Source organism: Tachypleus tridentatus, chromosome 1, assembly GCF_004210375.1.
Source record: "Tachypleus tridentatus isolate NWPU-2018 chromosome 1, ASM421037v1, whole genome shotgun sequence".
NCBI lineage: Eukaryota > Metazoa > Arthropoda > Merostomata > Xiphosura > Limulidae > Tachypleus > Tachypleus tridentatus.
In genome coordinates this window covers 73029422-73054126 of record NC_134825.1, presented here as the reverse complement: position 1 = coordinate 73054126, position 24705 = coordinate 73029422, and the positions used below count along the sequence as shown (strand labels likewise).

The following is a 24705-nucleotide window of genomic DNA, read 5'->3' as shown; positions in this document are numbered from 1 at the left end:
ATGTGAAGACATGAAATTGATAGATAGAACATAGAGTACATATGTAGGGTAGGTCAAGGGTGATGTGTAGGAAGGTGACTCACATATTAACCATGGACAGCAATAGACTGGGTAAAAAAAGACTAAACAAAATCAGAGGGAATAAAAAAAGAAATAGAAAAAGAAGCAAGGAGAAAAACCAAGTGGGAAAAATGAAAAAAAAATTACTACTAGAAGAAAAATGGACCAATAACAGGAGAAAATATAGGTACCAACAGGGCTCTTTGTGTATGACAGTCACTGACAAAAAGAAGAACAGACTGGTAAAAAAAGGATGAGAGAAAAAATCTGGAATAGAAAGGTTAAGGATAGACTGATCTACACAGAAACAGAAGTAAAAGACAAGATTAAGACAATAAAAAAAAGGAAAGATAACAAGGAGAAAAATATATAGTCCAGGTCATCAAGGAAAAATGAATACCATTAAATGCAGTTAAGTGTTTAAACTTATTTCAATGAGACCATCACATTTAGTATATGTTTACTAAAATAACATAATTCCTCAAAATATTAAATAAAATTCCTGATGTTTAATATTAAACAGTCATGTCCAGTTTTGGAGTTTTTTTCTAATGCAGTAGATCATGTACTACCACAAGTTCACTTCTTGTGTCAGTTGCTATACAAGATTGATTGCAGACTTAGTTTTATAAAATTATAGTCTGTGGAGACTTCTCTTTTCATTATCTTTTGAAAAACTTCAAACACCGTCTAATTTATCACCACCCACATTCACAAGTAACATGATCACATATTATGACCTGTCTGCTCACTCACACAGTTTAAGCCATCTGAAGGTAGATCTAATACATCTACAACTGCATATAGGGCATTTAAATTGGTAACCACTACTAGATGTTATCAGTAAATTTATAATGAAAATCAATGTTAATACAAATTGGAACTATTTATTGTCTTTTAGATGAGAAAGATCACAGAAAAATATTATAATCTCATTTTATACTTACAGCAGTTTTCTGATGAGAACTACAGCTTTAGAAACATTCAAACAAAATACTCCTTTCAAGAACATTTTGACAGTCGCTTATGGATGATAGTTAATACAGATGTTCATGACAGCTAACTGGCATGTGTAATAAAATTAATATGAGGAATCACATGCTTAGAAGACTTTGTTAAACTCATACCTGAATTTTTCATCGTAATTGTATGGTAAGCTAACAAAAAACATCATCAAATCGAGTATCTAAAAAACCCAATCACAGCAATCAGTTATAGTCATCTACAATATTTAAGTTGGATATGAATCTGCTACTGAAAACAGTGCTTTAAAAGCAAAGAGTTAAGTCAAACTATTAAAATCCAATATAATCCATTAGCATTTCGTTTTCTAAGTCTTAAAATAAATTTATGATTGATCTTGGTCCATTACAACTAGAAGTAGTTACACATCAGTGCAAACTGTAGAGCTTAATAAAAATTTCATCTCAGTAATGTTCTTGTACATAGTAGTTAATCAAAAGCACTATGAAATCTTACAGCAAGATTGTATCAGATGTTTATTATTTATAGGATGTTGCCAATCCATATTACATATAATTTAAAGGCATGGGGTTTGTTGGTCTACCTAGACCACTGTCTCTCATTCACTAAACATTAAAATAAAAATAAAACATTTAAACCAGCCCCTGTTATTTAAATATTTATCAAGTTTTCCTTTAGATTCCTTTAAATTAATTGCATTCACCACACATGAAGGTAAATCACAATGATTAAGTTATCCTGATACAGTAAACTCTTCATGAAATTCATCAACTGAAATGTCATATTCTGTAAAACGATAATTTATGGGCCAGTTCTGTATTACTAACTTCCAGGATTATAACCCAATTTCCAGTTTTCGCATTCCAACAGTAACATGTTTAGAGACAAAGGCTCTTAATGTTTCAGTCAGACTCAACTGATTAGACTTACTTAGCTATATACATTCAACCTATAAAGACAATTCCTTTTTTTGCTTATGTTATAGCCATTCTTCTGGAGAGAAATACATATAGGACATGTTTTCTTCTGAGCTGCACAATGTTTTTGAGTAATATAGAGATGAAACAAAAAAAGGAGATTCCTTGTGTATCAAACTTCATTCAATTCTTTGCTTTTTTTCAATCTGTAAAGACCAAGAAAAAGTTCAATACACCTCCATCTTGATTGATCCAATAAATTCCAAGACCATGCTATGACAAACTCTCTAAAAATATTAGTCACCTGCCCTCCCATTAGTACTAAGTAGGAGAGTTGAATGGATTTATTATCACTGATACTTTGTAATTTACATTACTACACACTTGGTAGAATGTCAATATGAAATATTACTGATATCTATCAGTCTAGTTCCAATAATACAATAATTTGTGAGATCCACCGAACCTTTTGAAAGATAGCTGTTGTACTCTCCTAATCCATATTCACTTCATTAGTTTTTTGGAACAACAACAGTAGAAACCATAGTTAGTCAATTACCTCCTATATCTCTTAAGCTGTCAGGCAAAATAGGCTGTTCAACCTATCTGGCTGTGAGATGAGACCATATCAAAAGCACATAATTTGCATTTGCATAGAAGCTTAGTTAGTATATGCTGTAAAACAAACACCATGAGAAGGAATGGAATGCCCTGTCCACTCACATGCATTCAGGTGGCCTATTTCTAGAACTGAAAAGTGTTGGTATCTGATTTACCTTCAGTAAAAAACAAAGCTTGATATGATATAAGTACCTCAAAAAAAAGCAATCTTGATAAAACGCAATCATTACAACTGCGACTACAGGCTTCTTCCTTTCTTGTGTTCTCTTCAAAGTTATAACATCAGGCCTAGTTGGCTCTATGTTATCTCACTAGGCAGACACTCAAAAAACTTGTCAACAAAGATATATTTAGGATCTGTTGATACTACAGCAAGATATGCTTTCTTGTATAAACAGTACAGACTATCAGCATTAGCTAAGTTTTCTAAAGGACAACTCTTTCAAGCACTGAACACAGCCTGATTAGCTAATTTGTTTCTCTACCATATCAAAACAGTGCAACACAACTGTAACCTAGTCACCAAACTACTTCTCATTCAGGCAGTCAACTGTCCAAACTAAACAACTCATTTTGCACCACACTTTTTTAAGCCCATTCAAGTAATTAACTACTTCAGCTATATCCACAAATATTTGTGAGGGATGTGTTTAACCTCACTCACAGGGACCTACCCATAATGTTGATGGCAGCTTTTATTACAGTGTCTTGCCCAACACCCTGCTGAGATATCCCAATAACTTAGGTGCAGGCAAGTTCACAGACATTTAAGTTTAGATAAACATTTGGTCCCTGTCCCTAGGCTGCTGAGTAAGTTGACAACAGCTCTTTGTCCACAGACTCTGCACAAATCATCAATTTCAAAACCAATGTCAACTCCTCTCTCCTCTTCAAGCTACTGAAAGTAAAGAAAAATAACAACTGACAAAAGTTCAAGTGTTCACCGTGGTAAATTAAAACAAAATTTGTAACTTGTTTTTGGAAGCCTGACAAAATCTCGTTCCACAGCTAACAAAAAGAGCTACATTGCACTGTGACAAGGTGCATTGATTTATTTAGTTATTTAGCAAGTTCATCACAATCCATAATCAAAGTGGACATGACAGGCTGCTTACCAATGTTATGTAACTGCATTAGATTCCAAAAGACAAAGTGCTATTTATTTGATGTCTGTTAAAAAAAAAGTAAAAATTCCCTATTTCTTTTATTTTCCATTTCTTTTATTCTTATTCTTCTGTAGGTATTACTTCCTTTTACCCATCCGCCAAACATGCTCGCCCTTTCAGCCATGGGGGCGTTATAATTTAACGGTCAATCCCACTCTTGTTGGTAAAAGAGTAGCTCAAGAGTTGGTGGTGGATGGTGATGACCAGCTGCCTTCCCTCTTGCCTTACACTGCTAAATTAGGAACGGCTAGCACAGATAGCCCTTGAGTAGCTTTGTGCAAAATTCAAAAACAAACAAACTTCCTTTTAAAAAAAATTATTGAAAATGAGTATGAACTTTTTAATTATTATTATTATTACCACAATCCTTTCCAGACTACCTGATACATAAATTTTAATGAATTTGTTTGTATGATATAAGGATTGTTACATTATACTTTTTTGTGTAGCATTGTATAAGGTATCATGCTACATTTTAATGATTGAATAATTCTCTAGATTGCCTTGGATAAAAGCATCAACTAAAATATTATTACTATTATTAAGTACCATAAGAATATTTCTAAACCAAACTCTCAAAATATGCAATGTATTTCTATAAAATGGGAAATGATATTCAGACACATAATCATCCAATAAAACTACAGTATATAGTGAGCCAAATTTCTGGTTGTCTACGAAGCTTTTAAAAAGTAGAGCATATATTACCCATTTTGGATATAAAAGACCTAATTTGAAGACGATATAAATGTTGTTATCGATATTTTTCAGGTTTAGCTGGCCATTTGGTATACCATAAAAACATGATCCACAGAAAACAACCGTTGTCTTCAGTCTTGGGAATCGGATGAAAAATATCACTTTCCACATACTCTGGGTAACTTTATAACTTCTGCAGGGGCCCCAGCTATATGCTATTTTACAATTTTCCTCTGCTAAAATGAAGAAACAGAACATATTAAGAAGATGTGAATATAATATTAATTTGACCATAGTAATGTCAGCTGATTACTATTATACACAGTTGAAAACATGATGGGTCAAGAGCTTTTCGACTAGTTGATTACATATGGTTTTTCAATCAGTGAATTCGTAATTCACATCTGAATGGGCAGAATGATTCTATCAATGAAATTTTCAGTCTCTTTCAGCTTGTTTCTGGTGGCATAAACAAGAGTAGGTATTTGACTACCTTGATTGGCAATTGTCTAAGATTCCCATTTTGTTTTAGCTTCAACAGACTGCAAGTCACTAACAACCATCAGTTATCTGCATCTCCTATGCACCAAGATTAATTCTCAGGAGTAGAACTTGATCAGCAGTTCTGGAAGCTCCAAGCTGTGGCTGTTCCCTTCTTTACTCTGCACCTACAACAAAATTGTAGTCATGGACCTTTGCAGCATTGGCAAATATCCAATGTTTAGAAAAAGACTTCTTCAAAACCTAAACACTCTCTCAGACAGTTGTTTACTCTCAGTAAATCTCTTGGACAGTTGTCTACCTACTCTGATGAGTTCATCTTTTTGGTTACAAGTTCTTACAACTGTAAAAAATGCCACTATCTCCTTCAAAGACATTCATAAGATACAAGAGTTATAGAGGCCATAGTAAAATGCACTCTTTGAGACAGTGGAAAAATCCCACAAAAATAAAACCTACAATTATTACACCAAAACTACTCCTTACTACCTTACTCTGAGGTATTCCCAGGTTCAGCTGACCATGCAGTCTCCTGTGAAACTGGATCCACATAAGACATACAAATAGAAACCAGCTAATCACTGATACAAAGAATGGTTATCAAAGAATCTGTCATTCATCAAGTTTGCCATATCATTTACTGAAGGCGAGCATCTGGTAAACAACTATCTTTACTATGGACAAATTAGTTTCACAAAACTACTCCTTATTACCTAACTTGATGGTATTCCCAGGTTCATTTATAATCTTGAAAGTTGAACAAAGTATTGTATTACCATATCTTGTTCGAGACTAAGACAACAAACCATTTTATACAAGATTCTATAATGCCATACCTCTCATTGTCTATGTGCTTACCCATACCACTGATGGTCTTCAAAACAGAAAAATAACAAATGATATGTACTTAAGACATCACCTAACTCTTCACTGGAAGAAGTCATTGTCTTCCTTGACACAGTGTTAGCAGAAATGCTGCCACTTTGTGGTTGTTTGTGCTAGTAATTACTAATCATAGTATTCATACCTCATTGAAGAAATTTAGAAAAACTGAACACCACTAATTGTCTGGGAAGTACTACAAAGAAAGTTTTCAGATTATGCTTCCTAGGCATAAACAGCTCATTGTATCAAAATGATTCAATCCACAGATCTCAAAATTTTCATAAATTTTAAAGATATAAACTGTAATGTTTTTATGCATTAAAGGTGGTACTATTCTTTAGCAAACTTTTTTTAAGAACTCCAATTTCTCAGTGATACATTTAAAAATTATATTAATAAGTTTTATGAATTTTTGTTTGTGGTGTAATTCAACAGATGGTGTAGGTGTTTTGGCTACACACATACATACTGACAAACATGCTATGTCTATTATGTTAGTAAAGTGTTCTTCCATACAGTAATCTTTTCCACAAAAATGTACACGTAATATTAAAGAGAGATGACCCAGAAAAATAAGTAGCTAAAAGAAAAGGATTTTAGCTACATTCATTTATTCTTTATATACATAGCTAAATACGTACAGATACGACAATTCTTGAAAAATATTAAGTTAACTAACAAAAATGGTTAACTTTCTTAATAATGCATACAGAATAGAAAGCAGAATTGACCATCACATTATAATGCCCCTACTGCTAAAAAAACGAAAGATTTCGTGTGCGAGACCCCTAGAATACGACTAAAATACCTTAACCACCAGACCCAGTCCGTACATAAAGGCAACCCACGACACAGTACAACAATGGTAAGCTGCGACTTCTTTTCATGTAGTATAACTATCTTGAAAATAATATAGCATACACATTACAGCCGTTGTTTCTTGCACATTTAACTACAATAGTTTTCATAGAACAGAGTGAACAAGTAGTCTCTTCCCTCCTTTTATGTTTTAGAACAAGTTAAATGTTTAGTCACGAGCTATGAATATCAATAAATAATAAACTTGGAGATCAAAACATAATTTAATATTATTTCTTTTCATAATATTAAAGATTGGCGAAGCATGATTATAATCATTTATATTTGCCATAAGACAACAGTATTAAGCTTATTGTGCATTTATAACTTTTTTTTTTCGGTCCCTTAAGGTTTTCCGGCAAGGAGAATGTATAATAATGTTTGTATTTCAACTAGGCCATATCCGCTACATGACTTACATAAATATAGTTCAGACCTCTACTGCGTATATTGTATCCCAACCAGTCAGTTTTTGTTTTGTTTTTAGCAGTGTAAGACTAGAGGGAAGGCAGCTAGTCATCACCACCCACCGCCAACTCTTGGGCTATTCTTTTACCAACAAATAGTGGGATTGACCGTAACATTATAACGCCCCTACGGCTGGGAGGGCGAGCACGTTTGGTGCGATCTGGATTCGAACCCGCGACCTTCGGATTACGAGTCGAACGCCTTAACACAGCTTAGCCATGCCGGGCCCCCCAACCAGTCAGATAAGTTCTGGTATTGATTGAAACGCGTCGTAAATCGTAATGGCAAACACAGTGTGGTTAGAATACTATTTTACACTCTTCATCTTCCCTGAAAACCTTATGGGCGGAATAAAGAATACAGTAATCCTAAAACTAATTTCTGAAGACAAATATAAACATTTTCAAGATTTGATCCAAATATTTTTATTCATCACTAATAACAACTAACGTTCTTTTAAGTATTTGAATAGTATGAGTTAATCATGGATTATTTCTTTTTTTCGCTGTAATTACACGTTAACTATTATTAGACATACGAGGTCTGTTCAAAAAATACGCGAACTAACGTCATAAAACAAAATGTACTTTATTTAGAAGTTACAGGTCTGGGACCCCTTCAAAGTACTCTCCTTCCCAACGCACACACTTATCCCAACGGTGTTTCCACTTGTTGAAACAGTCCTGGTACGCTTCTTTTGTAATGTCCTCCAGCTCCTTCGTCGCATTTGTTTTAATCTCGGGAATCGTCTCAAATCTTCTTCCTTTCAAGGGTCCTTTGAGTTTGGGGAACAAGAAAAGTCGCAAGGAGCAAGGTCAGGTGAGTAGGGGGGGTGGGGAAGAACAGTGATCGAGTGTTTGGCCAAAAACTCACGAGTTCTGAGGCACAAATTTCGCAGCAACGCGGTGCATCTTCAATTTTTCGGTCAAAATCTCGTAACAAGATCCAACTGATATCCCACACTCTTCAGCAAGCTCCCTGACAGTCAGACGTCGATTTGTCCGCACCAGGGTGTTGATTTTGTCGACGTGTGGGTCGTCAGTTGACGTGGAAGGACGTCCAGGACGCTCATCATCTTCAATGGACTGTCGACCATCCTTAAAACGTTCATGCCACTTGAAACATGCCGTACGATTCATAGCAACATCACCGTAAGCCGTGTTAAACACAGCAAAAGTTTCAGTCGCAGATTTTCCAAGTTTAACACAAAATTTCACAGCAAGTCGTTGCTCCTTCAGGTCATTCATTCTGAAATCCGCCAAACGAAAAAATCGCACTTCACTTAAAACCGCGTAGCTAATACACAAATGAAGATATCTGCAATCGGGAAATGGCGTCGTAATCAGCTGATCTGTGCAAACCTAGCGACACCAAGCGGATTCCCCTGGAACCAACTGGAGCCGCGCAATTCAAACAGTCCGCGTATTTTTTGAACAGCCCTCGTAATGAGTAATCTTCTAACACCATTTTTATAGATTTATAAAGCAATATTTTTATTTATTATTTATTTCACAATGTTTTACCAGATTAATCTGGCATTATTTGATGATTTACATGAAATGATTAGAACACAATATGTGAGCTATTTCATGTTTTATTTAAAACCGAGTTAATATTCTTTTATAACAAATATTCTAATTCCGAATTATTGTAATAATACTATTGTCAAACTGCATCTATTTACTTAAACTCTAAAATTATAAACCAGAGTATTAATACTAAATTATGTTATGTTTAATAATTTATAGAAATTTTAAAGATAAGGAATTTAATAGCAAAGAGACTAAACAAGCGTATAAAAGAGCTATACGAAAACGTAAAAAATATGCAAAAGTGAAAGTACAACGTTTCGACAAGTTTACGTATCATCATCAGATACAGTGAGCGATCGAGAAACGGGAGGTGAGGGTTCTATTTAACCATATTCCTCCATCCTTTAATAGTATATATTAAACTGTCAAATGCTGTAATATATTAATGAAATCAAGGCTTGAACACTGTGTGAAAACACCGATTCTACTTCCTTCTTTAGGGACAAGTCCATGAATGGAATGCTTGTAACATTTAGTGCTATTTCACTACTATTTTTTTTTATTTGGTCGTTTACACTTAAAAACAGTTCCACAGTAAAATGTCACTTTATCTTTTTTTCACATATAATACCATTTCAAATATATTTGTGATATCTAACTCAATGCAATATTTTGTAGCCTAGTGCAGACGAACTTTTTTTTGTGGGTAATAAATGAGTGGAAAATATACTTAGCACTAGCATCACTATGTACAACATAACAAATTACTGAAGTTAGTGAGCTATTTTTATATAGATTTTTATCAATTGAACGAACAATCTGAGGGTAAGTTGTGGATTGGTTTCATATTTGCGTATTTATGCATGAATTTCAGGTTTGTTGATCTGGGCATTCTGAATGCTGTGATGATTATCGCATTTTGAACAGTCTACATTTCTTAACAGACATAGGTGCTACATCTCAATCCTAGCAGGGCAGGCATTTAGTTATCACTACTGGTCGTATCTATTGTTTACAAATATTATTTATATTTTCTGGCGTGGCTCCTGAGTTTTTAACAGTTAACCTCTCCATATAGTTTACTCGTTTCCATGTAAAGAGTATCATGCAAGTATATTTCGGGAGGATTTTCAAGCGTTTTTGTTAAATTTGAAAACAGATATTGGGTTAGTTTTTGGACCATTTATTTTTATTCTGTGCTCGACAATACTCAACTATTAAACTTGGCGCTGGTTGTAAGTTTGAAGTTGCAACCGACGTGGTTGAGGAACTCTTCCATATCGCTACATCGTCAGTGAACTGTGAGGCTAGGCTAAAACTTGGATTTTTCAAATAACATATTCTTTACATACATGATAAAAGGATAGAGCTAACTAACCCTCCCCGAGGAACACCCGCCTCGGGAGTGAAATATTCCGAGTACGTAACCTCTAGGCTCACATGACATTTTATATTGTCTAAAATGCTGATAACCAACAAATAACACTTGTTGGTAAATCCATGTTTTATTTTGTATCTAAAGCCATTGTGAAATACAGTGTAGTGTATCTGTGTCAAAAACAGATATTTTAATTTTACTTTCTACTTTTACAACTTTTCAGTTATAACAGCTGATACCTTAATATTAGTTTCCACAGTTTCCACTCCATGTACTGATATAATTAAATATTGTTGTTTATGGCGCAAAGCAACTAGGTTTACTGCGTCAAACAACCGGTAAAAAATAACATTGAAAGTATTATAAAGTGTAAAAGGAAATTAAGTTAAACAAAAACAGTGGCCCAATGACGGATAAAAACTTAGAATTAAAAAAGGCCAATGGTTATTGAAAAATTAAAAGCATTTGTAATATGGACACTGTCAATATCGCCAATGATAATGTCCAACGTCAGGGAAAAACTCATAGCAAAAACATGTCTAAAATGATGCTGTCATTCACAGTCGTAACGACGGCGTAACAATAAAATGTGGGCTATTGTAACTTGAATGTCACACAGACCACACATGGTAAGTTAGTCCCAGATAAAAGAAAACAACAGTTTAAAAAACTGCGACCAAAGCATAGCCTAGTTAGGACAACTTCCTCCTTCTGTTCCTCACACAAATGCCCCCCAGTGGCTCAGCGGTATGCCTGCGGACTTACAACGCTAAAAACCGGGTTTCGATACCCGTGGTGGGCAAAGCAAAGATAGCCCGTTGTATAACTTTGTGCTTAATTCACAACAACAACAGCTTACGGAAATATGACGGCCAAAGTTCAACAGAAGGTTTTATCTGGAAAAGCTTGTTGCTCACTCCAAGTCGACTATCAACTGGCGCGGAGCCGAGCCCTGAATACAGGACCGTACTCCATGAATGTAATAGGCATAGTAGTGATAGCACTAGAGCAGACAGACTTAGCTGCTGTGTCACCGAGCTCGTTCCTGCAAATACCAACGTAGCCTAGCATCCACAAAGAATGGAGAGAAGTAGATGTTAAAGAGAAATGGGCCAGTCAGTTTTGAATATCGATGGAAACAGGGTTAGAACTGACGTGAAGCGATTCCATGGCCAGTAGAGTTAAGCGAGTCGATACAGCTTCTACGTGATCCAGACCAAGAAAAATGGCGTACAATTCAGCAGTGAACAAAGAAACTGTAAAAGGGGACCCTATGTGTAACCACCAAATCACAACAAACCATGGTATATCTCACAGAGTCACCTGATTTAGGACCACCTGTATAAATGGGAATGGAAGGATGGTTTAAAAGATGTTTAGCAAATACAATATGGTACTTCCAATCGGAAGTATCTGCCTTCTTCATATGACTCAAAAAAGGTCACACTTAAAAATGGTAATAAGCCATGGTGGGATGGGCTGATTTGTAGAAACTGTGTCATCCAAGAATAGACCCAACTTTGCCAACTGCACCTGCATAAAGGCCAAAAGGAACAACGGCAAACCATCTATTCTGAACAAGCATGGCCCACTGAGGAAGGGATGCTAAGTGGGATGCTATAGTAAGGATCAAAGTTTTGAAGCATACAGTTGCAAATGGCAGAGACGAAGATGAGGTTCAGGAGACTGAGTGTACAAACTCTGGACTGGAGAAGTGCAGAAAGACCCTGTGCAGAGCCAAAGCCCCAGATGATGAATGAGATCCAACATCTTCAAAACCAAGCTTCAGGAAGAATCACAGTCCAAAGACAAATAGTCCAGTTTTGATCAAATGAAGTCACAATAGATCATCAGAATAGAACATTGATATGCTCCCCAAGAGGTGAAAGAGAGGATACAGAGAACATTCAGTGCCCTTGTACACTTGACGCATATTTGCTTGATGTGTGGAATGAAAGTTAGCTTATGGTCAAATAAAAGCCCAAAAACTTTCCCTCAGGGACCACAGGAAGCATAACTTCACCAACATGGAGCTTGTGATTGAGGTGAATACTCCATTGGTGGCAAAAGTGCATACAAACAGTTTTAGAGAGAGAAGATACAACTGTTTACTGTGTTCCACTTCAGTAAATGATTGAGGGCAGTCTGTAGCTGATGTTCAATAGACCACATCCTAGACAACTGACACGAGATGTGGAAATCGTCGACACAGAGCATGTTTGCAACTGTTGGGTGAAATTGTCCAATAATGGCATTAATCTTTATAATAAAAAGTGTGGCAATCAAAACACAGCACTGAGGGACTCCAAGTTCCTGTGGAAAAGAATGAGAAAGTGTTGAACCCACGTTAACTCGGGATCACTGGTCCATGAAAAAATGTTTGATGAAAATGGGCAAATGGCCATGCAACCCATATGAGTGAAGGTCTTGCAAAATGTCATATCCCCACATAGTATCATAAGCTTTCTCAAGGTAAAAAACAAACAGAAACAAGACATTGTTGCTTCAAAAAGGCTTCCTTGATTGTTGTTTCAAGTCGAATCAGGTTGTCCGTGATAGGGTGCTGTTGTCAAAACCCACACTGGGTGGGTGAGCAGAGGTTGTTTGCTTCGAGGAACCAAACAAAACAAGCTTTAGCCATATTCTATAAGATCTTACAAAGACAGCTCATCAAAGCAATTGGACGATAGTTTGAAGAATTCTTGGAATTGTTCCCAGGCTCGGAAAAAGGAAAGACAATAGCCCAACACCAAGCACCAGGAAAAGCATTTTTCTGCCAGATCCAGTTAAAAATAATCAGAATAGCATCTCGCAGCGAATATCATTAGGTGCGACTGATGTACTGCCAGACTGATGAAGATCAAGTTTGAGTTCCACCAGTTTAAAGGAGCAATTATAGCTATAGAAATGATCAGCCTGAAAAAGAGGCAATTGCTCTGCCTGAGTCTTGATGGCGTAAAAGGTAGGGAATAAAGCAAAGTGCTAGATGCACGAGAAAAGCTTTCATCGAGAGTACTGGCAATGTTCAGGGCATTAGCAGCTTTCTGCCATCAGAGAGCAAGATCAAAGGAGGCAGAAGTATACTGCCCATGGACCTTTCAAATCTTGTCCCATATGGCTTCAGAACTGGTGGTAGAAGAGATGCTAGTTGTATGCTTAATCAAAGATTCCTTCTGGCTTTGACGTCTGACCTGCTGAACACGTGCATAAACCCGCTGAAAAACAATACAGCTTAAAAGTGTGGAATGCCTATGAAAGGTATCCCAGGCTTTCTGCAATATATGGCAAACAGGATTGTACCATGGATGAGTATACCATGGAAAACATGTTGAGGTTTCAGAAATACATTGAGCAGCTGCCTGGACAAAACAGTCAGTCACTGTTGCCATGCAGTCGTCTATCAATGGCTTAAAATGTTGACAGAATCAAGTTCCAAAAGAACAGTGAAAGAGGGTTAGTTGGTCTGGTCCAACTTCCATCAAAGTATGTGGGTCGGATGGCAGCTACCACGGCCAGTCTTTCTCAAAATGATAGGAAAATGATTACTGCCCTCAAAGTTACTATCAATACTCCAAGAAAAGTAAGAAGAAATTGAAGGGAGGTAGATAAAGAAATCAATAGCAAAAAAGACTATGACAAGGTGCATAAAAATAAATATAAGAACCAGTACTGAACACAAAAAGGTTGTGATCTGAGAATATACACTCTATGGAATAACCCCTCCCATCAAGGGTGCATTTAGTGGCAAAGACAGATCAGGCACATGCTGATCAGCCAGCACTGCCACTCCTCCATGCACTCATCCATCACACAACCTGTCGTTTCTGTACAAAGAAAACTACTAAAAGATGGCTGCATCAACAGGTTTCAGAAACGTTTCCTGTAAGGTGAGAGACACAGGGTGATAAGAATCAATCAAATCCTTAATATCATCTACATTTGAACAAAACCCCCAACAGTTCCACGTTATCAAAGTGGCCATTTTTATTTATGTGGAAGGTAATGGTACAGGGAGCCCTTCTCTTTTCGACCACGTTTTTTTCTTCATAAGATGAAAGTCGATCAACTTCTATGGATCCTGCCCTGGATCAAGTCAGCAGGTCTCTGTCTGTGGAAGAAGATTCCAGCAACTGAAGGTGTGAACGAATGTTCATTTTGCATCTCGGAGCTGGAGAAAAAGATGAATCCGAGAAAACACCAGAACCTGGAGCCAAAGGAAGTGGACCTGTGCAGTCACCAGGAGGAGTGGCAGGACAGAGATGAGAGTTGATGTAAACTCATCACCTCTTTTAACCATGGAGGTCAAAACGACTCTTCAGATGTCTTGAAAATGACTCTGGTTTAGGTATGGAAAGCTTTGTCTGCAATCCCACTGTAGTTGTGAAACAGAGTGCATCAGCATATGTCCAAGGAGGAGTGAGGGACAATAACTTCTGAGCCTCTGGATATGAAATATTGTTCACAGCATTTAAACATTGTACCTCTTTCTCCTCAATGCACTTAGGGCAAGAAGTAGAGTAAGAGGGGTGTGAACCACTACTAAAAACACAGTATGGTTCTAATTTGTATTCGTATGCATCGTGGTCTTCCCACCACAATGAGCACATGTTAAAGAGACATGACATGATGTCTTAGAGTGACCAAACCGATGGCATTGGAAACATCTGAGTGGGTTGGGAATGTATGGTCATACCTTAGTTCAGATCACCTGCATTGAGTGTGGAGTGAATGTGATGATGTAAACGTCAAAATCAGAGCACCAGTAGGCATCATAATTCTGTCTTTGCAAGTGGAGATTTGACATACTGCAGAAACGCCTCGGCTGAAAAAATCAGTTAATATCTCCGACTCGGGAGGTTCTTCAATTCCCTCTCAACAATAACTCCTCAATGGGTATATTCCCAATCCTCTTCAAACTTAGGAGGAGTTTGGTGTTGTGTTGAAAATGATTTCACCAAGGTGTCTTTAGAGCACAGATTCCTCACTGACTTGGGGAGCCAGCAAGCCCCTCTAATCCCTTTTCCATGAAAAAGGGGACATCTGCCCTAAATTCTTCTCAGATAAGGAATGCAGAATGAGAAATTGAGTTATTGAGTCTAGCTGAAATGGTGACTGTGTAACAGGGTATAAAGAAAAGGTAAAAACTCACCTTTTTCGCCCCTTAACAGTGAACTTAAAGTAAAACTAAATTAAACACATACAATATCGAATGCTTTCTCTGTATTAAGAGAGCAGGCGACAGTGCATTTCTTTTGGTTAAAACTATCTACTACAGAGCTTCAGTTAATCTAACTAAACTGCATGTTGTTTGTCGAAATGATCTGCAATCGTTTTAATCTTCAGATAATTTTGAAAATTAGAAAACCCATTACTAATTATTATTTCAAAGACTACACTTATATGACTAGCCAAACTAATTGGTCGGTCGCTTCCTGTTGTATTCACTGGTTTTCTTTCCTTTAAAAACATAAGAATATTTTCTTGCTTCCAAAAAACTGGAATATAACCAGGGTTGGAGGGTATACTGAATAACGCTGTTATATGGTCAAGTAATTCTTAAATACCCCTTTTGAGAATGGACTGTATATTATCCTCACCTGGAGCTTTATTTTCTGTAATGTTTAACAGAAGTAATGACTTCCATTTTCGAATGTGTAACTTTTGGAGATTAATTGGTTTGTTTTCTAAAAGCAAAGCCACATCGGGCTATGTGCTGTGTCCACCGAGGGCAACTGAAGAGATTAATTGGAAAACTTAGTATGAGAATGTGTTTAAAAATTCCAGTAATTCCCTTCTGTTCTGCAGGGGCGTTGATCCTGGGGGGATGAGGGGGATACGTCACCCCTTCATTTCAGGTGGGGGTATGGTGCATACAATCATCCCCCTACAGTTTGGTCTGTTGAATTGTTTTATTGCATCACAGGCCTACAAAGTGTGTTTGTTATTGTGATTCTCGTGTTCTTACCAATCGAATTACATAATTAGGCCTAGATGTAGGCTTTTTCAGTAGCCGAAATGTACATCTTTAATATAGGCGTGCTTCCAAGTTTTTCAATCTAAGCGATAGTTCGTAAGTATCAGTCAGTAGGCCTAAGTATACATGCAAGTATCATGGCAACAAGATTACTCTGTGACTGCATGTTTACAGCTTTCAGGTTCACGTAATCTGAGATTACCAATTTGCAAATTGAACAGTCCACATAAGTGGTTGCAAAAATCATTCCCCCCATCGGGTGTAAAAAATCTACGCCTCTGCTGTTCTGCATATTTTTATTACATCCAAAATCTTTGCTATTAAAATTGTCTGTTATTATACGGTTTTTATTATATTGATTTAACTTAGTCAATATATACTGTTTTAGAGGAAGAACAATATATATTCCTCTTATTATATTACAATTACTATTTGATAGTTGAATATCTATTATTCTACGTTCATTCATTGATTCAAACGTTATCTGTGTCACAAAGAGAGTTGATTAACATATTACTTCAATCAAAAGCACATCCAATACATTTAAGATAACTATTCTTATTTGACAGTTTCAGTTACAATCAATACATTACATGTTTAAATTATTATATCTTCGGTCTCGTCCTTCTTGGAAGTAAGACCAACTTGTATATCAATATGTAGGTTGCTGCCACATGTCCGGAACTTGTAATACCAGAGTATACCATTTGATATTAAACTCTGAATATTTTGTGTGTTAGCCGTAATTACTTTGATAATGTTTGTGGTTTTTATATTCTGCTTAACGTGATCCTTTCGACTTTTGTGACTGTGTTGATTTTGTATTAGTTCCTCCTGGTTGTATCCGTTTGTTTTTTGAATTTTGCGCAACGCTACACGAGGGCTACCTGTACTAACCGTCCCTAATTTAGTAGTGTAAGACTAAATGGAAAGCAGCTAGTCATTACCATCCCCATTCAACTCTTGGGTTACTCTTTTACTAACAAATAATGAGATTGACCATCATATTATAACGTCTCCGCGGCTAAAAAGGCGAGCATGTTTGGTGTGACGAGGATTCGAGCCCCGATCTTTGAGCCCTGACCACCTGGCCATGCCAGGCCTCTTTGTATTAGTTCCTCCTGTTGTACTTAAATGTTATAATGTTATAACGTGTACCACTGATTATGAATGATTTTTATATCGATTTTCATCCCTGATAAGTGTGCCTTAATGTTTCCTTTATCTTCTGGCCAATCCTGGAGAAGACTATATAGGTCAGCCAGCTCTGCTCCTATCACTAGAACGCTGACCTTGGCGAAGTGTTTTATGTCATTGATTTTAGTTTGCATCTTCTTGCTTCGGGAGCCAGTTCTGGTTCTTCATAAGAACCTGGAATGTCTTCTGTTATGACTGCATACTTAGGTGGTTCTATGCGTGTTTTCTGTGTGTTTTGTTTGTTCTTTGATGGTTTACGTTGATTTTTAATAACAAGCTTAAGATCATCGTTGTCTATTTTATTTATGTTTGTGTCCTGTGTTACAAATATTTACATCCAAAGTGTTATTTGTGTGTTTATTTTTTTTTTAACCTTTCTAAACTGGGTTCTTCATCGCTTATATCGTGGTCAGAAAATATACGGCTATCTAAAGATCGACTCTTTTCGTTTTTAGCAATCTTTGCAAATTCTTTTTTTAGCTATAGACAACAGTTTTGTGTCGCTAGACTAAACTATTCAATGTTTCTGTACTTATCGATCGAGCATGGCCAGGTGGTTTGGGCACTAAACTTGTAATCTGAGGATCGAGGGTTCGAATCCCCATCACACCAAACGTACTCGCTTTTTTAGCCGTGAAGACGTTATAATATGACGGTCAATTCCACTATTCGTTGGTAAAAGAGTAACCCAAGAGTTGGCGGTGGGTGGTGGTTACTAGCTGCCTTCCCTCTAGTCTTACACTGCTAAATTAGGGACGGCTAGCGCAGATAGCCCTCGTGTAGCTATGCGCAAAATTAAAAAAAAACAACAACAAATATATCCTAATTAATTGTCCCGCCTATACTGGACCTCCTGTACAGGTCGCATGAAGTAGAGGCCATAAGAGTTAGGACTAAAGCAGTCAGAGACGCTTGTCTTCGTCTTTATAGCTCTTCCAGTCGTGTTAAACAAGTATAACGACATGTGCACTTATTTTTTTTTCCAGTTTTGGTTGTATTTTTGCCAGTAGCGTTGAGATACTTGTAAATTTGAAAGTTTTGTTCGTCTGTTACGGTCTCTCTAAGCGGGTTATCCGTAAAACACATGTATGTCGCCAATGTAAGTTCAAGGTTCGCAAGTAGTACAAGTCCCTAACGGGTTTTTTCTCAAACAGGGTCTTATAACATTTCGTGCTATTTACCACTTCATTCAGTTTAGTCGCATTATGGTCCACGAAATCGTTCGTTAGTAAACGTTATTTTCCTGTGGATCGTATTAACAGAAACGTATTTAACACAAATACTTTATCAAGTACACTTACAATAAGTTAATATAGGTTATACCGTACGACCTAGTTAAGCCTACCTTATTTGGTACCATAACTATATTTGTATTTTATTGAAATTGTGAGAAGTGTTCTTGAAGATACGGATTATATGTAGAATTACATGTTTATCGATTACTTCTATAAAAAGTGTGGTTTGGTTTGAATTTCGCGCAAAGTTACACGAGGGCTATCTACACTAGCCGTCCCTAATTTAGCAGTGCAAGACTAGATCTAGTCACCAGATGGAAGGCAGCTAGTCATCACCACCCAACGCCAACTCTTGGGCTACTCTTTTACCAACGAATAGTGGGACTGACTGTCAAATTAAAACGCCCCCACGGTTGGAAGGGCGAGCATGTTTGGTGTGACAGAGATTCGAACCCGTAACCCTCGTATGACGAGTCGAATGCCTTAACTACCTGGCCAATGAAAAGAGTGGTGCTATCTTCATGATTTTTAAGGTTTTGGTATTCTCAGACGAAATCGATGTTTGTTGTTTTTATACATCTCTTATTATAGGGTTAGTTTCTATATTTGTAGGTACTGTTTTTAATGGTTTTGGTATGTCTGTACAACATACGAACGAGTGATACACAATTACATTCGAAAATGTAACAGATTAAGTGAAACGATCATAAAGTAACAGTTACAGTTCTGGTGAATAAATAGTGGGGAATCAGGAAATTGCTTCCATTTTGTTTGTTTTCTCTCGAAGCGGGTCAGAGTCAAATACACTGCTGGCCAAAATCTCAAGGCCAATGAACATGAAGAAAAAATATGCATTTTGCGTAGTTCGACTCAACCACTTATTCGAGTAGAGCTTCAAAAAATGAAAATGAGAAAAGGGAAAATCAAAATAAAAAACTTCTTTAGCATTTAATAGGGAAAATGTGAACACTATGAAATTATCCTAAATACTAACTGGTCAAAAGTTCAAGACCATACCAAAAAGAAGTCCTAAACAGGGTAGGAAATGCCCAACAAAAGGTCTCAGTAGTGAGTTGCACGGCCGTCATTGCGAATAACTTCAAACATTCGCTTTGACATGGTCGATATAAGCGTTTGCAGAAGGCTGGCTGGAATGTTATACCAAGTTGTGAAGATGGCTTCACGAAGATCATGCACTGTTTGATTTTGACGTCCATTTCTATAGACTTCCCTTGCCATCCACCCCCAAACATTTTCAATGAGGTTCAGTTCGGGTGAACACGCTGGATGGTCCAAACAAATCACGTTATTCGCCATGAAAAAGTCCTTTGTCCTGTGGGCATTGTGGATTGCAGGGTTGTCCTGCTGAAAGATCCAGTCATTTCCACATATGCGAGGGCCTTCAGTCAATAAGGATGCTCTCTCCAACATGCCAATGTAGCCAGTTGCTGTTTGACTCCCCTGTATAGCCTGAAGCTCCATTGTTCCATGGAAGGAGAAAGCACCCCAGATCATGAAGAAACCTCCTCCACTGTGTCTTGTAGAAAATGTCTCCGTTGGGATATCCTTATCGTGCCAGTAACGTTGAAAGCCATCTGGACCATCCAGGTTAAATTTTTTCTCATCAGAGAACAATTCCTTCGTCCACTTTTCTACGTCCCATGTTTGGTGCTTTTCAGCAAAGTTTAACCGAGCTGTTTCATGGTGTGGAAGGAGACGTGGCCTTTGAAGACGTTTACGGTTTTTAAAGCCTCTCTCTCGTAGATGCCGTCTTATTGTTCTTGAGCTGCATTCTGCGTTCGTAAGGGTCTTAATCTGGCTCGACGATCGGCTGGTGTCTTGCCGTACAACACATCGAATCCTCCTGCTCAACGCCGGCGAAATTTTCTTGGGCCGACCATTTGAAATTCTCGTTCCGTATCCCTCTGGGTCTTTTAAGGAATTTGCAACAACAGTTTTACTACGCCCAGTCTCACCAGCGATGGCACGTTGAGAGAGACCTTGCTTTTGCAGCTCGACAATTCTGCCACGTTCAAACTCTGTCCACTTTTTAGCTTTTGCCATGTTTTTACCCAATGTAACACAGGAGATGTCAGTGGGAGATGTTGACAACGCTAATGCTGTAACACAAATGACTAAGTATTGTTACGTGTTTACCGATTAACACTTCATTTCAGTATGGTCTTAAACATTTCACCAGCTAGTATTTAGGCTAATTTCACAGTGTTCCCATTTTCCCTATTAAATGCTAAAAACGTTTTTTATTTTTATTTCTCATTTTCTTCTTTTCGTCTTTCGAAGCTCTACTCAAAGAAGTGGTTGAGTCTTACAACGCAAAATGCATTTTTCTTTATGTCATTGGCCTTAAGATTTTGGCCAGCAGAGTATCAAAAAATTGGGTGTAGGCATTCTTCAATATGCGCTATATGTATTAAGCCATACCGGTGCGGTAACTATCCAATACCAAAGAAAACTTTCTGCCTTTCGGTATGTGGATATATCTCCTGAACGAGCTGACCAATCAGATGAAAATTGCCATGCTAACTTATCAAGCGCGTAAGGCGTGCGACTCGTAATCCGAGGGTCGCGGGTTCGCGTCCGCGTCGCGCCAAACATGCTCGCCCTCCCAGCCGTGGGGGCGTTATAATGTGACGGTCAATCCCACTTTTCGTTGGTAAAAGAGTAGCCCAAGAGTTGGCGGTGGGTGGTGATGACTAGCTGCCTTCCCTCTAGTCTTACACTGCTAAATTAGGGACGGCTAGCACAGAGAGCCCTCGAGTAGCTTTGTGCGAAATTCCAAAACAAACAAACAAACAAGTTTGGTCAAATCTTACACTACAACAAAATTATATAACTTAAACACTATAAATAAAGTTTTCAATGATTTGGCTTGTTTCCCATAATAACCAAAATATGCAATCATATCCAGTTACAATACAGTGAATAAAAATATAACTGCTGTTTTAAGTTTCCCGCTCTTTTCTGATTCATACCATTTAACTTTCGCTTTATAATAGGGTTAAAATAAGCACTTAAGCCTGAATAGAGCAGCATTTCATAATCTGAATATTCTAGAGCATTTCCCTACGTCTTGATGTAAAATACAGTCTTCCAATAGAAGCAAAATTTAATATAAAACTAAATGTACTAAATTCAGTCATCACAAATTTTGACCACATATATATACTGTGAAATGGGCTGCTTTGAATAAAAAGAGTCGCAGCCAACTGTTTTGTCATTTCTACTAAGTTTGTCAACTGCTAGAAACCGGATTTCGATACCCGTGAAGGGTAGAGCACAGATCGCCCTTTGTGTCGCTTTGTGCTTAATAATACACAGACAAAACGAAGTTTCTTGGCTCGACTCCTAACTTCCGATCCACTTTCCCTGCTTTAAATAACTTTCTTAGAGAATGTACGCTACTAGAAATTCTAGCAAATGATTTTGCTCATTTTTTGCCAGTTTGTTCATGTTTTCCGTGTTTTCAAGGGAAACAAGTATCCTCCAAACAACTTAAAAACCTTTATAGTACATTATAAGATCTTCGAAAAGAAAGCTTATTATGAACTAAGAGTTCAATTTTATTTGTACTACAAGTTATAGACTTTCACAGGATCTGGATGGGCAATTTCCCGCTCAAAATTTAGTCAAACTGCTCATCTAATTAATTAATAGGGATTCCTTGATTTTTTTTTTTTTGGCTTGGTATGATAACTGCAAAGAAGCCCTATTTACGTTGCTATAGTTCGAAGCAGAAAACAAATAGTAGGCCCTTTGGAAAATGACTTGTGAAAGACAAAAAACAGAACTGAAATGCCGTTCATCACGCACCTCTGATTTTGAATCCAAAATGGAAAATTAAGAGAAATGTGAAATTTACACTGTTTTGTCACAAAGACTAGGGCTGATCATTAAATGTCACAAAAACGGAGTAGAGTAGAAATGGGACAATAATGTTAGACCCAATTACTTTTATGCAAAATACCTATCTTCACTCTTTTAAATATCGCAGTAAACTGTACATTTTGTATTAAAAATATAGTATTGCTAGCGTTTGTGTGCTCTGTTATAGCAAAGCCACATCAAGCTATCTACTGTGTCCACCGAGGTGAATCGAACCCCTGATTTTAGCGTATAAATCCGTAGACTTACCGCTCTACCAGCGGGAAACCTTAATAACACAATTAAGCTTTTATATGATTTGTTCTGAAAACCTGTAGTTAAAAAGATTAATATCATTCTTCAGTATGTGAATATTCAAAATATTTTCTGGTGATTTTGAAAATAAAATAGAAAAATAAAGAAAAATATCTTTGTTAATAAATAATTAAGTAACATACAAAGGCTCTTGCAACACGTTGCTTCCAATCGATTCATTCCCTTTCATTAGTGGTTTCAAATTAGGAATAGAGTCAAGCGATTTGAACTTGTGCACTGACAAACACGCTGTGACAGAACTCTTAATTGGTTAGAGGAGAGCCTGTGTTTTGATCAGTACGAAAAAACTCCTTTAGCATGGAAACAAAATTTCAAAGGGTTTCACATTCAGTGAGGTATAGGCCCAAATCTAAATGTTAAACATAAAAAGCAAAATGCTCTATCGCTTTACAGCTGTGTATTCAGGCTGATCATGCCCCAAAACTGACATCAGACTTTAAACACATAAGGAAGTTAAGTATTACTGATTTAGTCAACTCCATAATTAATTTCATTATCACAGATAAATTTGTTTTGCATTATTCATGCTGTTTACCGAACTTCCACATCATCTATCCAAAAACTATATTGTACAACGTTTTGATCTATGCTATTTTTGTCATTATTCCGCATAACCATGAATTAAATTTCAAAGTTAATTCAACTTGTCCCTAATAGAAAAAAATAATAATTTTTGTATTCGACACATCTTTGTTTGTAACAGTACTAACAAACGCACTTGAAAACTTGGAATTACAGACACTACCAAAGTTGATTTATATCCTTTTGTGGGTAAAATTTATAATAAAATACTTTTTGTTGAAAGCACTTATTTCTGTTTAGAGTCTTAAGATTTACAAATAAGTAAATTTGAATAATTTTAATTTTTAAACTACAAAATATTTATATATTAAATCATTCTTGTTGTACTACTATTGCCAGATGGCAGCACTAACAACAGAGCGGGCTACGCATTCTTTAATAAAGCCCGCCATAATGGTTGTCGACGGAATAAAAAATATTCGATAATGTTTCACCTTGAAAAACTAACTTAATCCATTTTTAAAAGATGGAAATTTTAAAAATTATTTTAATAAAAATACTAAAAAACACTCCAGGTAAAATGCCAATACAAAAAAATTAAAGCGATACTATTCCTATAATATTCGTAGTCATTCAATTTCACATACAATATACCCTAAATATACTGTGTACTATATACGCGATACCACTGGTACTAACACTACTGAACGAGTAATGCTATTGCTAACTAGTGTGAGTTACGAACTCTAACCTACAGTGTGAAACAAATATTTTCCATTAACAGATATATATTCTTAAATAGCTGGTTTTACATCACTAACCTTCTGTGTTGTTTGTATAGTTGATTCATACTGGACTTCAGTCTTCATTTCAGACATTGTCTGTCTGAGTTAAAATCAAGAAAATCCAGTAAAAATGATGATTACTTTATTCCCCACGCTCCGGTAGATTGAAGGACAGCGTGGGTCACGTGACAAATGTTTTAACGCCGCCAGTGGGCTAAAACAGAAGCACGTGGTATAACCGCGGAATTTTAAAAAATCTTGCCAAATAGAAGCACAAAACAGTTTGGAGGGAGAGGTTCGAATGAACCTGATCCTCACAGGTTGTGCACTACGCCGAAACGCCGATATAGCAACGACACAACTGACAACAGCTATCACAAACATGGTAGATGACATTATACAAGAAATAAACAGACCAAACACAAACAAATATATATTAGACCACTTTATAATCACATTCATTACAAAAGTAAAACAACCAAATATTAGAAATAACTACGTTTTTAAATTTCACACAAGTTTTTATCGGTTGTACATTGTCAAACTTTTGTTTATTTTATTCGCAGCGTTTCACCTCAATTCTTGTATGTCAAATGATCACGTCAGCTAAAACTATGTATAACTACTAAAAACTTGTGTGAAATTTAAAACAATTAATACCGCACTTTATAACCATGATCACGAAACACATATTAACAGAATGAA

At 36.7% G+C, this 24705-nt stretch overlaps 1 protein-coding gene across 2 annotated transcripts in view; it reads right to left on the bottom strand.

The window, feature by feature from the left end:
* LOC143252268 (uncharacterized) overlaps positions 1-24185 on the bottom strand; it is a 40429-nt gene extending 16244 nt beyond the window's left edge. The window contains exon 1 of one of the 2 annotated variants that reach the window (XM_076504155.1): positions 24037-24185. In XM_076504155.1, coding sequence (XP_076360270.1) covers positions 24037-24093 — 57 coding nt within the window. In that variant the 5' untranslated portion in view covers positions 24094-24185. The remainder of the gene's footprint in view (positions 1-24036) is intronic. The other variant, XM_076504145.1, reaches the window with a different exon arrangement.
* Positions 24186-24705: the final 520 nt, after the last annotated feature.